Source organism: Hyperolius riggenbachi, chromosome 9, assembly GCF_040937935.1.
Source record: "Hyperolius riggenbachi isolate aHypRig1 chromosome 9, aHypRig1.pri, whole genome shotgun sequence".
Taxonomy (NCBI): Eukaryota; Metazoa; Chordata; class Amphibia; order Anura; family Hyperoliidae; genus Hyperolius; species Hyperolius riggenbachi.
Genome location: NC_090654.1, coordinates 197,953,679 through 197,977,861, shown reverse-complemented (window position 1 = coordinate 197,977,861; position 24,183 = coordinate 197,953,679). Strand labels below are relative to the sequence as shown.

The 24,183-nt window shown below is 44.4% G+C and overlaps 1 protein-coding gene across 8 annotated transcripts in view; it reads right to left on the bottom strand.

The window, feature by feature from the left end:
• STRN3 (striatin 3) overlaps positions 1 to 24,183 on the bottom strand; it is a 128,191-nt gene that overhangs the window by 52,238 nt on the left and 51,770 nt on the right. For all 8 annotated transcript variants that reach the window (XM_068253868.1, XM_068253869.1, XM_068253870.1 and 5 more), the window contains exons 3-6: positions 21,560 to 21,633; positions 20,168 to 20,249; positions 9,366 to 9,545; positions 2,971 to 3,100 (exon numbers count right to left, since the gene is read on the bottom strand). In XM_068253868.1, the coding sequence (XP_068109969.1) occupies positions 2,971 to 3,100; positions 9,366 to 9,545; positions 20,168 to 20,249; positions 21,560 to 21,633 (466 nt within the window). The remainder of the gene's footprint in view (positions 1 to 2,970; positions 3,101 to 9,365; positions 9,546 to 20,167; positions 20,250 to 21,559; positions 21,634 to 24,183) is intronic.

Genomic DNA, 24,183 nt, shown 5'->3' with positions numbered 1-24,183 from the left:
AGTTGTCTGTTAAACATTTTTAGTAGTGCAAATCTTCTACATGCTGGGCTGCCTTATTTATAGGACTTTGGCCTCGATTCATAAAGCATTACCTCATGCGGTAATGCTGAAAACAGCAGACTTTCCCGACCACTTAGCAATGTGTCAATTCATAAAGGCTGTTACCGCATGAAAAGCTGACATTACCGACCAGGGAGATAAATTACCGACAACACATGTCAGTAAATTGTCAGCAAATGCCAATTCATAAAGCCTTCAACAAGCGGTAAGCCTGGCGGTAGTTACCGACACCTCTAGAGATGCGTTAACCAGTTGCTGACAGCTCTGATGAATGCAAAGTGCAGAGAGCCGAAGTCTGTTTGAGTCACCTGTGGAGAGAGCCAGAGAGCCGTCTGTGCGAGTCAGGGAAAGTCTGTGCAAATCATCTGAGTGAATCATTTTTGCAGAGAGCCGTCTGTGCGAGTCATTTCTGCAGGGCAAAATAGAGAATCGCCACACTGCTCTACTCTACCGCTCAAGGGGCTGCGGTAATTTTCCGACCTCCAACAGAAGCTAGGGAAATCTTTATGAATTAGCACACAGACCGGGAAAATACAGAGTGCGGTATTTTCCCGACAAGATTTTTCTTATCGCACTGCTGTTTATGAATCGAGGCCTTCATGTCTATTTTGAGGAGACCAAATCGCCTGCCTAAACAAATGCCTGATGTTGAAAAAGTGCCAGCAACAAAACAAAGATGTGACTTGACAGAAGGATCATTGTTCCAGTAGTTGCTGACGGAATATAAAAGGCAAATGTTTCAAAAGCAAGTTATGAAAGTAAAATGAACTGATGTAACATCAAAGTCAAGAGGCTACAGGTGGGGAGACAAAAAGAATCATCACAAGCACCTGGCTCAAGTTAAGCACATTGGTTAAGAGAGAACACAGCAGGAATGCTGCAAAGGGCAGACATGCAAAAGAAGTTGGACATGTATTTAAGATCTAAGAGAGCTGGGGTTATTTTGTTTAACTACTGGGGAGGCAAGAATAGTTCATTTATTTATAAATGCGGAGAGCGCAAACACTCTCCCCCCCTCCAGCAGAGTGGCAGCGGCCAGCCGGGACGTAATCATGAACTCTGCATGCCGCTGGTGTGGTCTAGTTAGTGACGTCACTAGACCAGGCAGCGGCATGCAGACTTTCCCTCGCGGCTCGCGCGCCAGACAAGGTAAGCTGATTGCTGGCCGGGCTGCCCCTATACTCTGGCTGCACTGAGGTGAAGGGGGAGCAGGAGCACCAGGTGAGGGGGGGGGGGGGGGGTGTGGACTTCCCTCCCCCCCGCCTTCACGCTGCTGTGTGTGCCCGCTCCGCTGGTGAAATGATGCCCACCGTACGATTATTTTCTGGTGTTATGCTGCCCACATTGAAATTATTTACTGCTGAAATGTTGCACTCATTGCGATTTTCTGCTGAAATGTTGCCCACATTGCGATTATTCTCTGCTGAAATGTTGCGCTCATTGCGATTATTCTCAGCTGAAATGTTGCCCACATTGAGATTATTCTCTGCTGAAATGTTGCCCACATTGCATTTATTTTCTGCTGAAATGTTGCCCATATTGAGATTATTCTCTGCTGAAATGTTGCCCACATTGCGATTATTTTCTGCTGAAATGCTGCTCATATTGCGATTTTCTGCTGAAATGTTGCCCACATTGCGATTATTCTCGGCTGAAATGTTTCCAACGTTGCGATTACTTTCTGGTGAAATGCTGCACACATTGCGATTATTTTATGGTGAAACATTTCTGCATTACGATTATTTTATGGTGAAACGCTGACCCATTACTATTATTTGGCACCTATGGGGGGGCCCCAGCCAAATTTTCGCAAGGGGGCCCAGTGATTTCTAGTTACGCCCCTGACTACTACCTAAACTGGGGATACCTATAGACCTGTCTATCTATACTGGGGACACCTATAGTATGTCTACATTGGGGAAACCTATAGACCTACTTTATACTGTACTTATACAAATTATTTACATAGCGACAACATATTATGCAGCACTGTACAGAGTATGTATTGTCTTGTCACTAACTGTCCCACAGAGGGGCTCACAATCTAATCCCTACCATAGTCATATGTGTATGTATCGTAGTCTAGGGCCAATTTTTAGGGGTAAGCCAATTAACTTATCTGTATCGTATGTTATTGGGGTGTGGGAGTGTCTGAAGGAAACCCATGCAGTCACACGGAGAACATACAAACTCCTTGCAGATGTTGACCTGGCTGGGATTCGAACCGGGAACTCAGCGCTGCAAGGCGAAAGCGCTAACCACTACGCCACCATGCTGCCATACTACTGTACTATATTGTACTGCCATCTTCAGCAGTACTTCACAGAGTACGTAGTCATGTCACTGACTATCCTCTGAGGCGCTTACAATCTCATCCTGCCATAGTCTAATGTCCTACCATATGATTATGTATTTATATAGCACTGGCATCTTCTGCAGCACTTTGCAGAGAACATAGTCATGTTACTGACTTTTCTCAGGGGAGCTCACAATCTAATACCTACCACTATTTTGTGCGAGAGAACACTGGCTAATGTTTTTTTTTTGGGGGGGGGGGGGGGGGGGGGAGGGGGGAACCTTTTGCTACTTGCTTTTTTAGGGTCACTTTACTCATACCCAGGATGAAAACATGGCCCCACCGACTTTGGGCTGCAATCTTACTAGGAAATTGTAATTGGCCACACCCACCGTATGTTATGGACACGTCCACGGCATTCGGTGGCCACGCCCATATTTCACAGCGCCACAAATCTCTGGGGGGTGGGGGGGGGTGTTTAGGCGCTATAGGTTTGGGGTGCGTAGGAGTGAGCCCAAACCCTAAATACAGCCCTGCTCAGTAATGGACATTTGACAAAGGTTCCATCCATTCCCTATGATACATTAAAAAATAAAAAGTTCACATTGTCTTACCTTGTGTTTTCTATTTAACTGTTTTTCTTTTCCATCAGTGACATCTTCTATAATGTCTGCTTCATCGTCTTCATCACTATCATCTGCACTTTCTAAGAAATTAAAGGTTTCAAGGACATCACCTGAGTTCCTACAGAAAACAAATGTTAAATGTTAAACGTCACAAACATTGCATTACAATAAACCATACGGTAGATCATTACTACTCCATAGTGGGATAACCTGCTTCTTGCCCAACTTTCTGCCTTTGAGGCAGGAAAATATGTGATGGAACACCCATTAACTGGTTCAAAGCAAGAACAGGACAGTGCTTTACTCACTGCAAGTAGCACTAATAAAGATGGTGCCAACGACAGTGGGCACAGTGTAAAGGTGGCCATACACTTATAGATTTGCAGCCGATTCGACCATCAGATACATTTCTGTCAGATTCCTGTTAAGTCGAATCTGAGGGAATCTGTCTGATGTGTGCCACAAACAAGATTTCCAGTAGATTTCAGAATGAAATGTATTGGAAATTGATCGAAATGCATTATTGGACCATTAGATCCAATGCAACTCTATGGGCCATCGACTTGCTGCCAGCAGCAGATCAACCTAGATTTTCCATCCTGTCAGATAAATCAAATCGATCAAAATCGGCTGCAAATCAATCGCTAGATCTGATAGAATGGATTTCCGATCATTTGATTCCACAGAATCGATCGTGTATGTGCCCCTTTACTTAATGAGCTTCGTAGCATTACCATAAACTGAATTGAGCGTTGTACCTCTATGTATTCAATAGTTATGTTTATCATAGCTGAAGTTTAGATGAGTTTAAGCAGTTTAGATAAAAATCCCAGGCTATTAGAGAAGGTAAACAACAGTGTTTGTATACTTATAAGCTCCAGCCAAGAGGAGTGTCTGAGAAAGCTGTGACATCATCGTGCTCTTTAACCCCTCAGTTTACATTGCCCATGTTTACTACAAAGTATTTTGGGTGAGCCTGCAGGGAAGCTCCAAGAAATCCTGTAAATCCTGCCTGAAAAAAAGCCCACCCCATGTAGAGCAACTGATTGTACTCAGCACTGTCCGTTACCTGGTCCACCTTAGTACATCACTATATCATGATACTTGTCAGCACCCATTTATGCTGGAAAGGGAAAGGTGAGTGGGAGTTATGACGCACTCTGGGCTGAGCTAGTAGTTTCATCCAGGTCCAGCTCCATGCAAGCACACCTTAGTAGAGATCTGCATCGGGTCAGGTACCCGCGGGTTCCCCGAAATGTGGGCCGGGTTCGGGTACCCATTTTGATTCTAATCGGGTTGCGGGTTGGGTTGCAGGTAACAGCCTGTGAATGCGGGTCTTGGGTAGAGAGAGAGCTTGTGTATAAAAATAGGTTTCACTTACTTTACAGCCTTCCAATGAGGATTACCAATGTATATTTTATAATAAAACGGAAAAGGCGTGTCGCGTTGCGGGTCTGGTGGCCAGCGGGTTGGGTACTAGATTCACCAGAAAGCGGGTTATGGGTCGGGTGCTAGTCTGAAAAATTAGACCCGCGCATGCCTCTACACCAGACATTTTCGGCTTCTGAGCTACTTTAAAATATAAGCAAGTCAAAATGATCTACCTATACACAATTTTAGGAGCACACTTGTATATACAGAATGGAAAATGTAGTGGGGTTGGGCTCTACCATGAAGTCCTTCGCGATCTACCGGTAGATCGCGATCTACTTAATGGGCACCCCTGCTCTACACCGGTGTTCCCCAACCCTGTCCTCAAGGCCCATCAACAGTGCATGTTTTGTGGAAATCCACAGAGGTAGTTAATCAGCTCTGCTGAGACACTAATTACCTCACCTGTGCATACTTGTGGTTTTCTGCAAAACATGTACTGTTGGTGGGCCTTGAGGACAGGGTTGAGGAACTCTGCTCTACACCATACTAATATAGACCCTAGGTTCTCAACAAATAGTACGCTTACCCCAGGGGTGGAGAAGAGGAAAAGCCGATCCAGCCGCCCAGAACAGTTTAATATAAAAACGCTCCCTGCACAGTTTTGCATGCTAGCATTAGGCAGCAAAACGGAATGTGCTGGCTGAGGATGCTCTGGCATGCATTATCTCACACGAGATAATACTTGCGCGGCTGTTAAAAGGTTAATCATGAACAGCTGTATTTTGTCGGAAGGGTAGCGCCCCGAATAGATGAAGAGAAGAAGCCGCTCCAGCCGTCCAGACAAGTAAATATGACAGCTCCCTGCGCCACTCTGCATGGCCTGCCACGGCAAGGCACACTTCCCCAGCAGCAGAAAAAAATCGGCACTGCGATGGAGATATAGTTTTACTATATGTGGCTGCTAAAGGGTTAATAAAAAAAGTTAATTTTCCCCCTTTCAATTTTTCAGAAATATTCAAAAAATGTCTGATCAGGAATGGCAGAAATGTTTAAAAAGAAACTATCAAAGAAACTGTCATTCTGTAAACCCCACATACCTATCGAGCTTTTAGCCAGTAACAATAGTAAACTTTTCTGTGTGAAGGAAATATCTTGTCTATCAGCTCTCTGCTACAAAAGTCGGTGTGGAAGGCAGAGCTGTACCATGTAGATAGGAGCCACTTCCCTGTCACTATTCACAGAGGAATGATTTACTGTTTGTTTCTGCCCTGCCCACACACACACTGCTTTCTCACAGATCATTTGAGAACAGCTGAGAGATTTTTCAGCTACAGAGAAAGGATCTGAAGAGGAGTCTTACTTTATTCCTGTTTTTGCATGCTTACACCCACCATTCAGAATGAGCTCTTCCTGGCTGTAATCTCAGTTTACTTTAGAGCTATGTGAAGACACAGGAACATCTGATGAGTTATTTACACACTATTTGATGCTATATCTCTGCTTTCTGCATCTCTGAAGATATTTCAGCTACAGGATTACAGCCAGTGAGGACTGTTTCTGTATGCTGGATGTGCTGGACACAGTCCTCCATAGTAATGCCCGCAGTGAAAACTGTTCTCTGTAAATGTCATTTTCTTCACATAAAAAAAAATGAAAACATGAAAAAAAGCCTTTTTGCTAGTAATTACTGGAAATATATGTGGCATTCAGAATTTTAGTTAACTTTGATAGCTGTCCTTTAAAGCAGGGGTCCCCAACCTTTTTCGGCCCGGGGACCGGTAACCGTCCAAAATTTTCTCTGGGGCCCGCGGGGGTTGGGGGGGGGGTGGATATTCGCGGTGGCACAGCAAGCACAGTTGCCCCAGTATAGGGAGCTAGTATAGAGACCCAGTATAGCTAATATAGTGCCCAGTGTGCCCCAGTATAGCTAGTATAGTGCCCCAGTATAGCTAGAATAGTGCCCCATGTGCCCCAGTATAGCTAGAATAGTGCCCCATGTGCCCCAGTATAGCTAGTATAGTGCCCCAGTATAGCTAGTATAGTGCCCCATGTGCCCCAGTATAGCTAGTATAGTGCCCCAGTATAGCTAGAATAGTGCCCCATGTGCCCCAGTATAGCTAGAATAGTGCCCCATGTGCCCCAGTATAGCTAGTATAGTGCCCCATGTGCCCCAGTATAGCTAGTATAGTGCCCCAGTATAGCTAGAATAGTGCCCCATGTGCCCCAGTATAGCTAGAATAGTGCCCCATGTGCCCCAGTATAGCTAGAATAGTGCCCCATGTGCCCCAGTATAGCTAGAATAGTGCCCCATGTGCCCCAGTATAGCTAGTATAGTGCCCCATGTGCCCCAGTATAGCTAGTATAGTGCCCCAGTATAGCTAGAATAGTGCCCCATGTGCCCCAGTATAGCTAGAATAGTGCCCCATGTGCCCCAGTATAGCTAGAATAGTGCCCCAGTATAGCTAGAATAGTGCCCCATGTGCCCCAGTATAGCTAGAATAGTGCCCCATGTGCCCCAGTATAGCTAGTATAGTGCCCCATGTGCCCCAGTATAGCTAGTATAGTGCCCCATGTGCCCCAGTATAGCTAGTATAGTGCCCCAGTATAGCTAGAATAGTGCCCCATGTGCCCCAGTATAGCTAGAATAGTGCCCCAGTATAGCTAGAATAGTGCCCCATGTGCCCCAGTATAGCTAGAATAGTGCCCCATGTGCCCCAGTATAGCTAGAATAGTGCCCCATGTGCCCCAGTATAGCTAGTATAGTGCCCCATGTGCCCCAGTGTAGCTAGTATAGTGCCCCAGTATAGCTAGAATAGTGCCCCATGTGCCCCAGTATAGCTAGAATAGTGCCCCATGTGCCCCAGTATAGCTAGAATAGTGCCCCATGTGCCCCAGTATAGCTAGAATAGTGCCCCAGTATAGCTAGAATAGTGCCCCATGTGCCCCAGTATAGCTAGTATAGTGCCCCATGTGCCCCAGTATAGCTAGAATAGTGCCCCATGTGCCCCAGTATAGCTAGAATAGTGCCCCATGTGCCCCAGTATAGCTAGAATAGTGCCCCATGTGCCCCAGTATAGCTAGAATAGTGCCCCATGTGCCCCAGTATAGCTAGTATAGTGCCCCAGTATAGCTAGAATAGTGCCCCATGTGCCCCAGTATAGCTAGAATAGTGCCCCATGTGCCCCAGTATAGCTAGAATAGTGCCCCAGTATAGCTAGAATAGTGCCCCATGTGCCCCGTATAGCTAGAATAGTGCCCCAGTATAGCTAGAATAGTGCCCCATGTGCCCCAGTATAGCTAGAATAGTGCCCCAGTATAGCTAGAATAGTGCCCCATGTGCCCCGTATAGCTAGAATAGTGCCCCAGTGTAGCGCCCCATGTGCCCCAGTATAACCCCCCATGTGCCCCAGTGTAGGCCACCCTCCGCCCCGCGGCCGCCGCTCCTGTTACCTTATGAGCTGGCGGCCGCTTCTTGTCACAGATTCCGGTAGCCGCTCTCCTCCGTACAGCATCTTCTATTTACAGCAGCGTGTCACACGGCTGCTGTAAGGAGGGAAGGAGGCGGGCAGCGATTCCCATGGTAATGGCGAACGCCGCTACAGGAAGCCGCTGCCCCGCCTCCTTCCCTCCTTACAGCAGCCGCACAGGAAGCGCTGCTGTAATAGGAGATGCTATACGGAGGAGAGCAGCTACGGGGAATCAGTGACAGGAAGCGGCCGCCAGCTCATAAGATGACAGGAGCGGCGGCCGCGGGGGGAGGAGGGGCGAGAGGTCAGACCCGCCGTGGCCCAGCTGGCAACTGCCCACGGACCGGCATTGGGCCGCGGCCCGGTGGTTGGGGACCCCTGCTTTAAAGGGACTCCGAGTAAAACTAAAATAAAAATCTGAACTAACCTGGGGCTTTTCTCCAGCCCACCGTAGGTCGGGAGGTCCCTTGGCATCCTTCTGGATCTTCTCCCAGGCCCTGCTCAGAAATGGCTCCCGGCTACACCGGCCGCCTAACGTCATCACGGTGGCCAGCATGCGCAGTACTGTCACGCCGGCTGCCGTGATGACGCAAGGCGGTCGGTGTGGTGACAACTGACATCTTTCAGGAAAAAGGAGCCCGACACTCGGGCCCAGTGTCGCCGAGAGGCATTTCTGAGCAGGGCCTGGGAGAAGACCCAGAAGGTTGTCGAGGGACCTCCCGTCCTACGGTGAGCTTAAGAAAGCCCCAGGTAAGTTCAGATTTAGATTTTAGTTACTGCTCGGAGTCCCTTTAAGCAATTGATGCTTCTTCAGAAAGTATTTTTTTCTATAGAATGAAAAGAATCTATATGATTAAACGGATCAATTCTTTTTTTTTTTTTTTTTTTTTATTAGTAAACTGACATACTGTACAGAAAAACCTTTTGATTGACAAATCTCAATCAGCATTGTAACAATTTGTAAACTTTTTGGGATATTTAGGATAAATGTCTCATTGGACAAGTTTTAAAAAATTAGCTTCAAACTAAATCGTATATTAAAAAGAAAATTCAGCAAGCGGCCACCTTTCCACTTAGTAAAGCTAAGATCAGGTTTACAGCATTCTAGATTTCAATTTTAAAATAAAACTCATTAGTGGTAGCTCTCTTATATCTACCATCATAAATTGACACCTACCTTAAAAAATATATAACATAAACAACAAATATAGCAGTTTCTGTAAGATAATACTTGTCTGTATGAACATCTATTGTCTAGCAGAATGTAAACAACTGTGAACTAGCATACGGAAGAGCCCGGAGTTAAATGTGGGAGAGGAACTAGAGATCCTTAGACAGTTTCCATGTATGTAATTCTATACATATCCCTGGACACACTAAAGTCCAACACATACAGCAGAGAGTCTCATCGAAACAGTATTACTTCAGTCGGATTACCTACACAACACTCACTACAGTAAAAATGTACATAAATGGTATCTAAGTGCTCTCATTACGCACAAACACCAAGTGTGGCATAGAGGTATAATAGTTTCGTATTACCTTTTGTTTTCCTGTCCCTTTTGTTTCAGTGAAGGAGAGTCTCCACCATTAAGAATCTGTTCTAGGTTCTTTGTTTCCACAGAGCCATTTGGCTCAGAGCCTGAAAGTCCAAGCAGAGAGCGTACCCTTTGTGACCGAACATCTAGTATTGTGTCTGTATATCCAACCTCTTGAAGATACCTGCCGAAACAGAACAGCTGTTAAGCATCCCAATGTGAAAGAAGCCCATCCTAGGCAACTCGACTCAATTGCTGAAAGTCTTTTGGCTTCATCTGCAGAGTCTCAGATAATCAAAGAAGAAAAACAAAAACTATATTTTCATCAGTGGTATAGCACATTACAAATGTTTATTACTACCTGCATGACCACCGGGGTATGTCACCTAGTATTTGTGATGATCCAATGACTTGTCAGTGTAGGTTAAAGTGATGTAACAACTTCAGTTTACCCTTCAGTTTTACATGACTTGGGGTCGGTTGACGCGGACGCTTGGCGGCATTTATTGGCAAGCGTCCGGGACTCGTCTGTTAAATGTTCACAATCAAGTGAAAGGAAGCGTTTAACTTGGCGCGGTTACCGGCAATTACGCAAATGCGGCGTTCCGATCTGAATTTTCCCAGTCGTTTCAGGAGACCCTGGACGCCTTATGCGGCTTCTAGGTGCGATTCCCCGCCATGCCTTCATGTCCCCTTGAGGGGACAAAAACTGCCGGTCGCGAAGGATGCCGATGATCGCTGCAGAAAAGCCGGAAGCTGCCCGTCTTAACCGGCCCTTAAATGTATTCATTTTTTTCTTCTGACAAGCTGCTAAGATGCCCTTTCCCATGTTTTAAACATTGTAACAAGATCTCTGGCCTGAGCAAATGACAGGTAGTGGCTCCCCATATCAAAGGGCCTAACTGTTGATTGATGCTGCGTATACAATGTATAGTTTTGTGCTGCTCAGTTAAGTAGGCAATCATTGTTGATACACCGCCAACAGTTGTGGTCCTGCCTTCATTACAAATCAATTGATCAATTGGGGTAAGCAAGAGCTTCATATGTACACAAAAAATTACACACACACACTATATATATATATATATATATATATATATATATATATATATATATATATATATATATATATATATATATATATATTCTAGTCCCTACCATAGCCATATGTCTATGTATGTATCATGTAGTGTATATATCGTAGTCTAGGGCCAATTTAGGGGGAAGCCAATCAACTTATCCGTAGGTTTTTGGAATGTGGGAGAAAACCGGTGTGCCCGGAGGAAACCCACACAGACACAGGTAGAACATACAAACCATACAAACTCCTAACCACTACGCCACTATATATATATTAGATAGATAGATATCTATATATATATATATAGAGAGAGATATATAGATATAGATATATATTAAGTGTGTGTGTGTGCACATACATACATACATACACACACATATGTGTCTGTACTACAAAGTTGCCCCCCCCCCCCTCCCCTGTTTAGAAGGGGCCGCTGTCATGAGGATCAGAGTTGGAAAAGTGTTACGTTCTCAGTTCTCCAAACACTGAGCAAGCTGAGATTATCCAGCTGTCCTACCACTGCGGTAATCTCTTCTCTCACCCTGACCTGTCATAACATAACTATTTGCAGATTTACGGCACATCACAGGATGATCACAAAAAATAGAAGTGTGGGGCAGAGCGGCTTCACAGTAGAATATATACAGAAATAGCATTTTGCACCTGCGCAAACATTCAGATCAAACCCAGACTGAAAACAATCGGATAGGAAAAGCAGAACTGCAGTCCTTTCAATAAATTAATATGCATATAATCCATATCCTGATCATACAAAAAATACGCATCTAACACTAATAACTGTACAGTTCCTCAAAGGTTAAGCAGGAATTCAAAAGATGCCAACAAACCAGGGAGATCGACATCTATTCCAAACTGTGGTAAAATTGCTGCTTAAGCCACCGCGGTCCTCTAAGTGGAGGCAAGATAAAACACAAGGGAACGTAAACTGAGAAGGATATGGATTTTTCCTTTTCAAATAATACTAGTTGCCTGGCTCTCCTGCTGATCCTGTGTCTCTAATACTTTTAGCCACAGCCCCTCAACAAGCATGCAGATCAGGTGCTCTGATTTAAGTCAGACTGGATTAGTTGCATGCTTGTTTCAGGTGTGCGATTCAGCCACTACTGAAGACTGACAAGCAACTGGCATTGTTTAACCACTTCTGTACCACAGGCTTTTTCCCCTTAAAAGCTCTTCCCATCCATTTTGCAATAACTTTATCGCTACTTATCACATTGAAATGATATATATATATATATATATATATATATATATACATATATATATACATATATATATACATATATATATACATATATATATATACACATATATATATATATACATATATATATATATTATTTTTTGCGGGAAAAACTAGGCTTTCTTTGGCCAGTACCTTTTTCTAAGAATTATATTTTTATATATGGTTTTTACGGGGAAGAAGAAAAATTTTTTTTTAAAAAAATCAGCCATTGTAGTTTAAAGAGACACTGAAGCGAGTAAAAAACTTGCTTCTTCTCTTATATTCAGCAGGGGCATGTGTGCCCCTGCTAAACCGCCGCTATCCCGCCGCACAACGGGGGTCACTTACCCCCAATTCCCCCCCTGCAAAATCTACGACCAACTTGGTCGTAGATTTTGCTGCTCCTAGAGGCAGGGATAACGGCTGCAGCCCTGCCTCACAGCGCCGTCTATCAGTGGCGCATCGCCGCCTCTCCCCCACCCCTCTCAGTGAAGGAAGACTGAGAGGGGCGGGGGAGAGGCAGAGTTACGCGCTGACCGACGCGCGTGAGGCAGGGCTGCAGCGGTTAGCCCTGCCTCAATGTGGAAGAGATCCCCGGCGAGGACGGAGGGGATTTGGGGGGTAAGGGACCCCTGTTGTGCAGCGCGAAAGCGGCGGTTTAGCAGAGGCACACATGCCCCTGCTGAATATAAGAGAAGAAGCGAGTTTTATGCTCGCTTCAGATTCTCTTTAAAAATAAAATGTGCTATTGTAGATAAAAGGACAGGTTTTATTTGCCCATTTGTCACGGTGATTACAACATTTTAATTGTGTGCCTAGTACAATGTATAGCGATAATATTTTATTTTGGGGTAGGGGTGAAAGGAGTTAGAAGAATTAAATACCGTTTTCATTATTTTTTATGGGAAAGTGTAGAATGGTGTATTTGGATGTAGTTTTACTTTTTGGCCACAAGATGGTGCTATGCTAACTGTGTTCTAAAAATAGAAAACAGAACCAAGTGTTTACATGTATTTATATTATACAGGAACATATATAAGCGTGGCAGAAGTACAGAAGTGGTTAAAAGGAAACCTCCATATCCCTGTCAGTTAAGGTTCCCTTTTATATATGTTTTTTACGGGGAAGAAGAAAAAAAAATTTAAAAAAAATCAGCCATTGTAGTTTAAAGAGACACTGAAGCGAGTAAAAAACTTGCTTCTTCTCTTATATTCAGCAGGGGCATGTGTGCCCCTGCTAAACCGCCGCTATCCCGCCACACAACGGGGGTCACTTACCCCCAATTCCCCCCCTGCAAAATCTACGACCAACTTGGTAGTAGATTTTGCTGCTCCTAGAGGCAGGGATAACGGCTGCAGCCCTGCCTCACAGCGCCGTCTATCAGTGGCGCATCCCTCAAAGGAGCTATGTGAGAAATTTGCCTGCTACTTTGCTGACAAAGTATCTTCTATTCGGTCTCTCATTCAGTCCACAGCACCCAAGACTCATGCAACTAATGGAAATAGCTGCAAAAACAACCTAACACCCTGGACTGATTTCAAAAGTATTAGTGAGGAAGAGATCTCAGACATCCTCTGTCGTCTCCGCCAGACAACCTGCGACCTGGACCCTGGACCAACTAAACATATGCTGAAATGCCCTGACCTGCTTGGTCCAGCATTTCACAAAATAGTAAATTGCTCTCTGCAAGCAGGGAGGTTTCCTACCTCTCTAAAAGAAGGAATCATCAAGCCCCTTCTTAAAAAACCTTCCATGGATCCAGATGCTATGAGCAGCTACAGACCTGTCTCCAACCTCCCCTTCTTAGGTAAAGTTATTGAAAAGGCTGTCTATCTGCAACTTGAAACCAGGCTGTCAGTAAACAACATCCTGGACCCTCTACAATCTGGCTTTAAGAAACACCACAGCTGTGAAACAGCCCTCATCCAAGTCTGCAACGATCTGCTCATGGCAAGGGACAGAGGGGAATGCTCCATCCTAATCCTGTTGGATCTCTCAGCTGCTTTTGATACAGTTGACCATAAAATCCTGCTTAACAGACTGCAGGAGTACTGTGGCATCAGTGGATCAGTCCTCCAGTGGTTCAGATCATTCCTGACTGACAGAACACAGAGAGTATCCCTAGGACCTATAATGTCCAAACCTGCACCTCTACAATTCGGAGTGCCACAAGGATCAATCCTATCCCCTCTGCTGTTTGCAATCTACATGTTGCCACTCAGTACACTTATCCAACGACATGGCCTGACGTACCACTGCTACGCCGATGACACACAGCTATACCTGTCCTTCAAACCTGGTGGAACAGACCCTACCCCAAAAATAAACTCTTGCTTAGCTGAGCTTCAGGCATGGATGAATGATAACTGGTTGAAACTGAATGCTGACAAAACTGAGGTCCTGTTTGTCCAAAGCCAGTGCTCGCCATCAAAACAGCTCTATCCTAAAGCAACACCAATCAGGATTGGGAATTCAGACATAAACAGCTCCAACCTTGTGCGCAGCCTTGGCGTACTAATCGATGGGGAATTGAGTTTCAGAAACCAAATTTCATCTGTAGTTAAATCTTCCTTCTTTCATCTGAAGAACATTGCAAAGATTAAACATCTGATTCCCCCAGAGGATCTTCAAACCCTAGTCCACGCCTTCATCACATCACGGCTGGACTACTGCAATGCCCTTTATGCTGGCCTCCCCAAAAAAGACCTGCGTCGCCTGCAATTAGTGCAGAATGCTGCTGCCAGATTGCTAACAAACCAGCCTCGCCACTGTCACATTACACCGATCCTTCGCTCACTGCACTGGCTACCAGTAGAATGGAGAATACTCTTCAAGATTGGACTGCTGACATTCAAATCCCTGCACAATCTGGGCCCTGGATACATGAAGGACTTGCTGAAGCTGCACCACACCTCTCACAACCTCAGATCAGCAAGTTCTATAAACTTGGTCACTCCCAGAGTGCACCTCAAAAAATCTGGAGACAGAGCCTTCTGTCATGCTGCCCCTACTCTTTGGAACTCCCTACCACACCCAGTAAAGACAGCACCATCCCTGGAGCTATTCAAATCCAGACTGAAAAGCCACCTGTTTAGCCTGGCATTTCCAGATTTATAAAATTCTTCCTCTGTACCACGATGGTCGGAGCCATGCTTATGCGCTTTGAGTCCCACGGGAGAAAAGCGCTTTACAAATGCTATTTGTTGTTGTTGTTGTTTAAGCAGGGCTGTGGAGTCGGTCCAAAAATCCACCGACTCCGACTCCTCAGTTTAGGATTCCACCGACTCCGACTCCTCTAATTTGCATATTACAATTTTGTTGGTTAAGTATGTAACATGAAATTCGTCTCTTAACTGCCAACGCTTAGGAATTTTACAAGACAACTGAAGTGAGAAGGATATGTAGACTAATATATTTATTGCCTTTAGACTAAAACTAGTCCTTGGTAAAAGTACTTGTAAAAGGTACAAACCGGAACAAAGAACATCTATCAGGCCCTAGGCAATGTAAGTGTGGGTACATGTAAGAATGATGTGCAGGTACTCTGCAGGGGAATGAGGAGATTCTTCCTCTATTACACATTCTTTATGCACAATCTGAACAAGGTTTATGGGTGACAGACAACACCTCTGTGTTCAATGTGCACAGCATTCTCAGTGGATTCCCTGCAGCTCTGTGGGGAGTGCATATGTAGAGTATAGTACTACTGTGTAACAAAGTAAACCTGAGACAGATGAAATTAAAGGGAAGGTTCGGGGAGGGCTGTAAAAAAATAAAAATCAAAATCCACTTACCTGGGGCTTCCTCCAGCCCGTGGCAGGCAGGAGGTGCCCTCGCCGCCGCTCCGCAGGCTCCCGGTGGCCTCCGGTGGCCGACCCGACCTGGCCAGGCCGGCTGCCAGGTCGGGCTCTTCTGCGCTCCAAATGCCGGCACTTCTGCGTCCCATGTGGACGCGCTGACGTCATCGGACGTCCGCCGGGCTGTACTGCGCAGGCGCAGAACTACTGCGCATGCGCAGTACAGCCCGGCGGACGTCCGATGACGTCAGCGCGTCCGCGTGGGACGCAGAAGTGCCGGCATTTGGAGCGCAGAAGAGGCCCGACCTGGCAGCCGGCCTGGCCAGGTCGGGTCGGCCACCGGGAGCCTGCGGAGCGGCGGCGAGGGCACCTCCTGCCTGCCACGGGCTGGAGGAAGCCCCAGGTAAGTGGATTTTTGATTTTTATTTTTTTACAGCCCTCCCCGAACCTTCCCTTTAAAGTTTTATACATACCTGGGGCTTCCTCCAGCCGCCTTCAGGATAATCAGTCCCTCGTTGTACTCCTCCATCACCTGGATCTTCTGCTATGAGTCCAGGTACTTGAGCCAGTCGGGCGTAGTGCGCATGCACACACTCCGCCGCCAGGAGCATACTACACCTGTGCAGCACTATTGCGCAGGTGCAGAATGTTCCTGGCTGTGGTAGCGGCATGCGGCTGGACAGCGCTGACTGGCTGAATTACCAGGACTCATATCAGAAGACCGGGTGGTGGAGGACAGCGAGGGACTGATTAGCCTGAAGGGGGCTGGAGGAAGCCCCAGGTATGTATAAAACTTTACTTTTCATCCGTCTCAGGTACCCTTTAATTTGTAGTCACCAAACCAAATTTTAACAACATATCAAATTATTTGATTTCATCAGCAAAGGGAGTGCATACATTTGCATAAATCAGCATCAGTGCAGAATTATTTCCATCTCATTGACCATCTCTATTAGTGACACAGCTACACATCAGTCTTTATTCTTACAGCATAGATGTTATTTAGTATATATAAGAGATTCCTGTGTATACATCATCATATATACAGTCACAATCAGACAAGTAACTAATTTTGATTGGTTTATTTCATTTTTGTGGACTAAGCACAGCTATATATATATATGTATATATATATATATATATATATATATATATATATATATATATATATATATATATACTGTATATATACATTATTTTTAATGACTATTATCTGAGAAATAGAACATTTTATCATATTTTCAATTTTAATTACAGTTACAAATTCATTAGGAGTCGGTGTCGGTGCATTTTTTCCCGACTCCGACTCCAGGCACCCAAAATTGCCCGACTCCACGACTCCGACTCCACAGCCCTGCCTTTAAGGCCTGGGACCCACTAGCAGTGCTTTTCAAAGCCCCTGTGGTTTGAAAAGCTCTAGCTGATTTATTGCTATAGAGGATTACAAAGGAAAAAGAAAAAAAATAATCACAAGAGTTTTTCAAATCACAAGTGCTTAGGAGTAACGCTGTTAATGGGTCCCAGGCCTTACGCTTTTTTTTAGCTGCTTTTCAACATTTTATTTAGATTCACTGGACATCGCCTAATAATTCTTTTCCTGTATCTATAACTCTGATGGGAAGGTGGAATTTTATACATAATTGATCCTTTTGTTGGTGGGTGACCATGGATCTTAGTAAGACCAAATGTACTTAGTACCCAAATGTGGAGTTCCTCATCAGCCCAAGTAACGGTTGCTGGCAAATGTGGATCGTAAGTAATTCTTTTATACCTTACTCCATTACATTATTGAGTCAGACATACTGCACTATTCTGTACCCTTGGTGTCACTTGTATTTTTTGTTTTGGAAGGTTCCTGGTCCTCCATCGCTCAAAGATGAAACAAAAGAAGACAAACTGACTCAGAGCTAATGAACCGGGATCAATTAGATGCAAATAATTCAAAATTGATGCAAAATTATACAAATTTTGCATGTAGATTTATGCAGCTTGAAAATGGACCAGTCGAATGAACTTGAGGTAGGATTCCATTAGTCCATTTCTAAGCTGCATACATTTGTATACAAAACTTACATACATCTGCATCAAATTTGAATGAATTGCATCCCATTGACCTCACGATTGTCAGAAAAATGAATTTGAAGCTCTAAGCTCTCATACACAATCACAGCACTCAGCAGGGGATAATAATAACAGTCACTGGCAACATAGCATCTGGTGGCCATATATGAACTACATCAAGACCGAGTCAAGCCAATGGGCGTGACCGCGGCGGCTGCCCCAGGACCACCTAACGCCAATCGGCGTCAAGTCCTGGGGCTGGCTATTCCAGGAGATCCCGTGCAGGCTGAGTGCGCATCTCCTGCTTGGTAGGCGGAGCGGAGTCTCCCAGCGATGCTCGGGAGATTGCCGCCCGGGAGACTGTTAGACGGTGAAACCGCCGTCTATTAGTATAGTAAAGCGCTGCGATCCACGACAGCGCTGTACTGGGGACAGCCGTGTGATACGGCTGCCCCCCTGGGCACAAGAGTGATCGGCTCTCATAGGCTGAGGCCTATGACAGCCGATCGCCGTGATTGGCTGGTGCGGGGTGGGCGGGAGGCAGAGTGAGAAAACAACAAAAATGAATGGGGGGGGGGGGGGGGTTGGGGGAAATCACTAGTGTGCTGTGTTGTGCGGCCCTGCAGCCTGGCCTTAAAGCTGCAGTGGCCTATTTTGAAAAAAATTAGCCTGGTCTTTAGGGGTGTTTAGCACTGTGGTCCTGAAGTGGTTAATCGATGGCCACATGATTTAGCCCAAAAATAGATCCAGGTCTATTACTGCCAGACACTGCTTCTGCTTTTATTCCCTCCTTTCCTCCAAAACTAATATCAGTTAATGATTATACATTTGGCATTACATGGGTTTTGTATGCAAGGTAGCCCACTATTCTAACTACATTATTTGAAGGTACTGCAGAGATGGCATGATGGTGTGCTAATATAAATACCGTATTTCGATTTAGGTGCAGATATTTTTGCTCTGGCAGCTCTGCACTTGAACGAAGTTCAAAGACTAGCATGAAAAGTATAGATGATGCGAAAATAAACTGAGATAAACTTTTGTATTCATAGACCTGACCTGAAACTAAAGCCATCCTGGAATCCCAGAGTCTTATTTTAGGGGAATTATTATTTTGGTTTTAAAGTTTAAAAAGGTCTGAATATTTGAGTGTCTCAGGTATGTGGCACTTTTATGATTTACTCAACTCACAGAAGACACTTGAACTTTTTTTTAATCTCACCCTTACAGGAGTTTTCTCATCTAATTAGTTTTCAGTAGGAGTTACTACAAATACTGCAGCACTGAGCCACTCCTGATGGGTATATCTCACTGCCTCAGTAATGCCGACTCAATTGTAGCTAAAGAGTTACAAAGTTAGTAGTTGCCCCCTATATTTCCATTTAATTTCAAAAAATTTAGTTTTCAGTGACTATTTTGATAAATCTGGATTGGATCACTTTATAGCTGAGACTGACACTATTACCACCTGAGCTACGGAGTCAGAGTAAATTTTTTGATACATTGGCCCATATGCAATTCACTTTTTCTCTTGAGTTTTCTCCTGCAGGTTTTTCTTTCGTCTCTATGTATCTTTCAGCCGCTGCACGTCACGGCCATATAGTGCTGCACCGCTGTCACTACACTGAAGAGTTATCATTCATTCTGATCGCTCCTCTGTTTCAAGAGTTTATCTTGTATTCAGCTAGGAACGTGTACAGGCATAGAAAGCAAGCTCAGTAAATGAATGATTATACAGCAGCATGGGGTAATTCCACATGCTTATGGCACACTGGAGATACTTGATCTAAATAGAATTTTTTTTTTTTTTATTAGTGGGATAAAAAGAAAACACCTAATGGTTTCCTAAAATAGACAGCAACATGTAAAGCCATATTATAACAAACAAAAATGTGCGGAAATTACAGTAATATACCTCCCTTTAATATAGCATAGCCTATCAAAATAAGAAGAGGCTTTTACTATGCCTTCAAACCGTACACAGAACAGCATCAATATCCGGTAATTTACAATAAAACCGTATACATTATGGTTACATAATCATATCAGACAGAGCCAACATGATTATGCAGCCGTGTTGCATAGTTTTAATGTAAACTAGTAACCACCCCCCACACCCTTTAATAATGGGCGCTAGGCAACTGTCCACAGCTGCCTGCCACCGCAACCTCACGTGGGCATGGCCGAAACAACCCGCTACCGCAACTTGTACACAGCTGCGATCTGTCGCGCACATGTCTGTTAGCCGCAGCCCGCCGTTGGTGCCATGCATGTGCACGGACATAGGAGGGCGCTGAGATAGAGGAATTATTATACAGTATTAACTGATACTGTCCTATTTTTTCTGTAAAAGAATCTGTGTATTTAAGTTTTGTATTAACATCAAAATGTAAAGCCACCTATGCGTATGTATTCAGGAATCAATGCAGAATTAACAAAATATTTTCCATCGCTACAACAATTTACCTTTTCTTATATTCCTGCCTGTATCTGTGAAGGATTTTCCCACTTCACAAAATGCTCATTGTGTAGATGGAATAAACACCACAGCTCTGCATTCCAATGAGCCAAAAACAGTGATGTTAGCAAAACCCACCACAGCAGTCTTTTCTCCTACTTACTGTCTTAAAAGCTGCCGCCCTTGTTTCCAGGTCAGCTGACTATTCTGAGGTCCTGCAGGAATCTCCGATTCTTTGGTTTCTTCTGGATGATAATAGTAAAATATAATCCAGTGAGAAAAACAGAATGGTAAACATGACTTAACTATCAGTAGTTCTGGTGGTTTGTAAAGGCTGCCACTGAATTAAATTACTGCATATATTCTGTAAGAATACCTGTGAATCTCACCATTGTAAAGAAGTAGGCAATGCTGAGCCAGCTGTTAACGTTAGTGACACTTTTAGTAAGTAAAACAATTGTTGTGGGCAGAGCTCTATGTAAAGATTTATACTAGATTTTATATATACAGATTAGGCTACCAAAGAGCCACATAGCCATGACATTTTATTATCCACAGAATAAAAAATACATAAGTACAGTATTTACCATTTCAGTTCACCATCTACTGAAAAGGTGGACATTCACGGGTCAATGTGGCCACCAGATAGATCTCTCTTAGATCATTATTTACTCTCAGAGGGATCTAAGCTGATCCTGATCCAATCCTTCTACACAAATTTTCAATAGAGTGCACTCCTGCCGGGTCTCTCAATATGGGGATCAGACCATGGGTACCCCGCAATCAAAATACGGGTGAACGCTGTCCAGCAACAGGTATACAAATATAAAAGGTGTTGCCCGTCTCCTTTTCGACCGGTTTCGTAAACTGCGTCATCAGGAAAAACGGGAAAATTTAAGTGCTCTTTTTATGTTATTAGATTTGATACATTCCTAGAATAAAGCAGTCTACACTTAGTACAGTATTGCAGTTTCGTTTTTTTTTTTCCTACGATATACCACCTATACTGCACTGACATTGATTGGAGGATGACATACTCTTGAGCTTGGAGGACCAACTACCTGGGGCAAGAAAAGCTTCTTATACATCTTTATTGATGTGGGTTGTATGTGGCTGGTAAGCCTTATCCCTTTGAATAATGTTGGGATGCACATCTAATTGTGGAGACTCCAAATAGCTTAGCATAGTGGAAACGACTTATTTGCATTTGTTTTGACCTGCACTGATTTGCTTGTATACTATTTTGAACATTAGACACCGTTCTCCCTTAGCTGCGGTGTCTTACTGTTATCCATTGGCGCTGATTTCAGAAGTATACTGCGTTACTGATCAAGGCCTCATCTCAAACACATTTAAATTGAAGGGTTAATTTTTACTAGGGGTGATTCGGAGTGATTCCCCGCTAACGACTGGTAAATGCAGCCTACTGAAATCAATAGACTGCTTTCCAATTCCCATTGCATTTCATGCAAATGTCCATTTACAAAGCAACTAACAAAGATCAAAGATGATATCTAATTATTGTTCATACACAAAACATTATGCCATTTCTCACCTGGCTCGAATGCTGGCATCTTCATATCGCCTTGATTTAACTCGGTTCCATATTTTAATTTATGATATTTTGCCCTGCAACAGAGACATGAACAATTGGTCATAAACATGAATACACTGTATCAAGTATAAAGGTGCCCATGAAGGTACAATTTTTTCATCAGATCCAATCTTTCAAGGCACTTTTTATGATTGAAAGTAAATCGGAAAGTAATCCTCGATTGTTCTCATTAACAGGTCGATCCAGTTTTACTTACGCGGGGGCTTCTACTAGCCCCCTGAAGTCGACCTGTGTCCACGCCGGTACTCTACAATCCTCTGGTCCCCTGCAGTGGCTCAGTTTCGGTGTAAGCAACTGAGTCTGTGCAGCCCTGGCTGCACGTTTCCCAATTCGCGATACGGGCGCCGGCGCAGTACAAGAAAAATTCTACTGCATCTGTGCAGGATGCTTCCGTCATTGGGAGCATGAATGAGGGCCACGCAGGCGCAGTGGCAAAACTAAAACTGAGCTGCGGCAGGGGACCAGAGGATCATAGAGTACGGGCGCCGGCACAGGTCGAGTGCAGGGAGCTGGTACAAGCCCCAGGTAAGTTAAAGAGAACCCGAGGTGAGTTTGAAGAATGTTAACTGCATACAGAGGCTGGATCTGCCTATACAGCTCAGCCTCTGTCGCTATCCCAAACCCCCCTAAGGTCCCCCTGCACTCTGCAATCCCTCAAATCACAGCCTCGCTGTCGACAAACAGCGTGTCGCAGCGGGCTGTGTTTTTCTCTATAGTGTCAGTCTGCTGCTCTCCCCACCTCCTGCAGAACTCCGGTCCCCGCCTGCCTCCCTTCTGCTGATTACAGGGAAGGGAGGGGGGCAGGGACCGGAGCTCTGCAGGAGGTGGGGAGAGCAGCAGACTGACACTACAGATGTAAACACAGCACACACAGCGTGGCTGTGATCTATGTCTGATTGCAGAGTGCAGGGGGACATTAGGGGGGTTTGGAATAGCAACAGAGGCTGGGCTGTATAGGCAGATGCAGCCTCTGTATGTAGATAACATTCTTCAAACACACCTCGGGTTCTCTTTAAACTGGCTTTTTTAAGTAGACTTAAAGGGAAACCATAATCAAGGATTGAACTTCATCCCAATCAGTAGCTGATACCCCCTTTCCCAGGGGGCTCTGTATAGCTGATATTGTGGTGAAACCCCTTCCCACAGTGTAAAGTCAGCACCAGGGTGCTGACATCACACTGTGGGAGTCTTGTTGCATTGTGGGAAATAAACGCTGTTCCCAACTGCCAAAAATGCATCATCTCTTTCCAAAGACATCACCAGCCAGCAGTGAAAATTAGACCATGTGATAAATGTCAGAATGTAAATTAGGGAGGAGAAAAGAAGCACTTTTTTTTTCCATTACATTATTTTCACTGGCGTTCCTCCTTAACCTATTCTCGTTCCGTCGTTTTCACTTGAGCAATGTTCACCTCCCATTCATTAGCCTATAACTTTATCAGTACTTATCACAATGAACTGATCTATATCTTGTTTTTTCCGCCACCAATTAGGCTTTCTTTGGGGGGTACATTTTGCTAAGAGCCACTTTACTGTAAATGCATTTTAACAGGAAGAATAAGAAAAAAACTGAAAAAATTCATTTCTTCTCAGTTTTCAGCCATTATAGTTTTAAAATAATACATGCCTTCATAATTAAAACTCACGTATTGTATTTGCCCATATATCCCGGTTATTACACCGTTAAAATTATGTCCCTATCACAATGTATGGCGACAATATTTTATTTGGAAATAAAGGTGCATTTTTTCCGTTTTACATCTATCACTATTTACAAGTTTAAAATAAAAAAAAATATAGAAATATTTCATCTTTACATTGATATTTAAAGAGAACCCGAGGTGGGGATCGTAGAAAGAAATCTATACACAGAGGCTGGGTCTGGCTATAGTGCCCAGCCTTTGTTGCTAGTTGAATCCCCCTAAGTGCCCCCAGCGCTCCGCTCTCCCCCATAAATTTCGGCCGTGCTCTCGGGCATTGTTTACCTTACTAATGTCACTCACGCCGCTCCCCCCGCCTCCTGCAGAGCGCCGGTCCCCGCCTGCATCCCTTCCCTCCAATCAGCGGCGAGGGAAGGGACGTGGGCGGGGACCGGCGCTCTGCAGGAGGCGTGGGAGCACCGTGAGTGACACTAGTGAGGTAAATATTTATGGGGGAGAGCGGAGCGCAGGGGGGACTTAGCAGGGATTCACCTAGCAACAGAGGCTGGGCACTATAGCCAGACCCAGCCTCTGTGTATAGATTTCTGTGTACGATCCCCACCTCGGGTTCTCTTTAAAAAGTTTAGACCCTTAGGTAAATATTTACATGTGTTTTTTTTCATTGTACGGTTTATTTATTTATTTTTTATATTAAACATTTTATTTGGGTAGTTTTGGGAGGGTGGGATGTAAACAATAGGTTTATAATGTAAATGTGTGTTGATTTTTATTTTTTTTACTTTTAGTTGCAGTATTACTTTTTGGCCACAAGATGGCGGCCATGAGTTTGTTTACATGACGTCACTCTAAGCGTAACATACGCTTAGAGAGACGCATGGGGGACGCTACAGCCAGAAAAAGTGA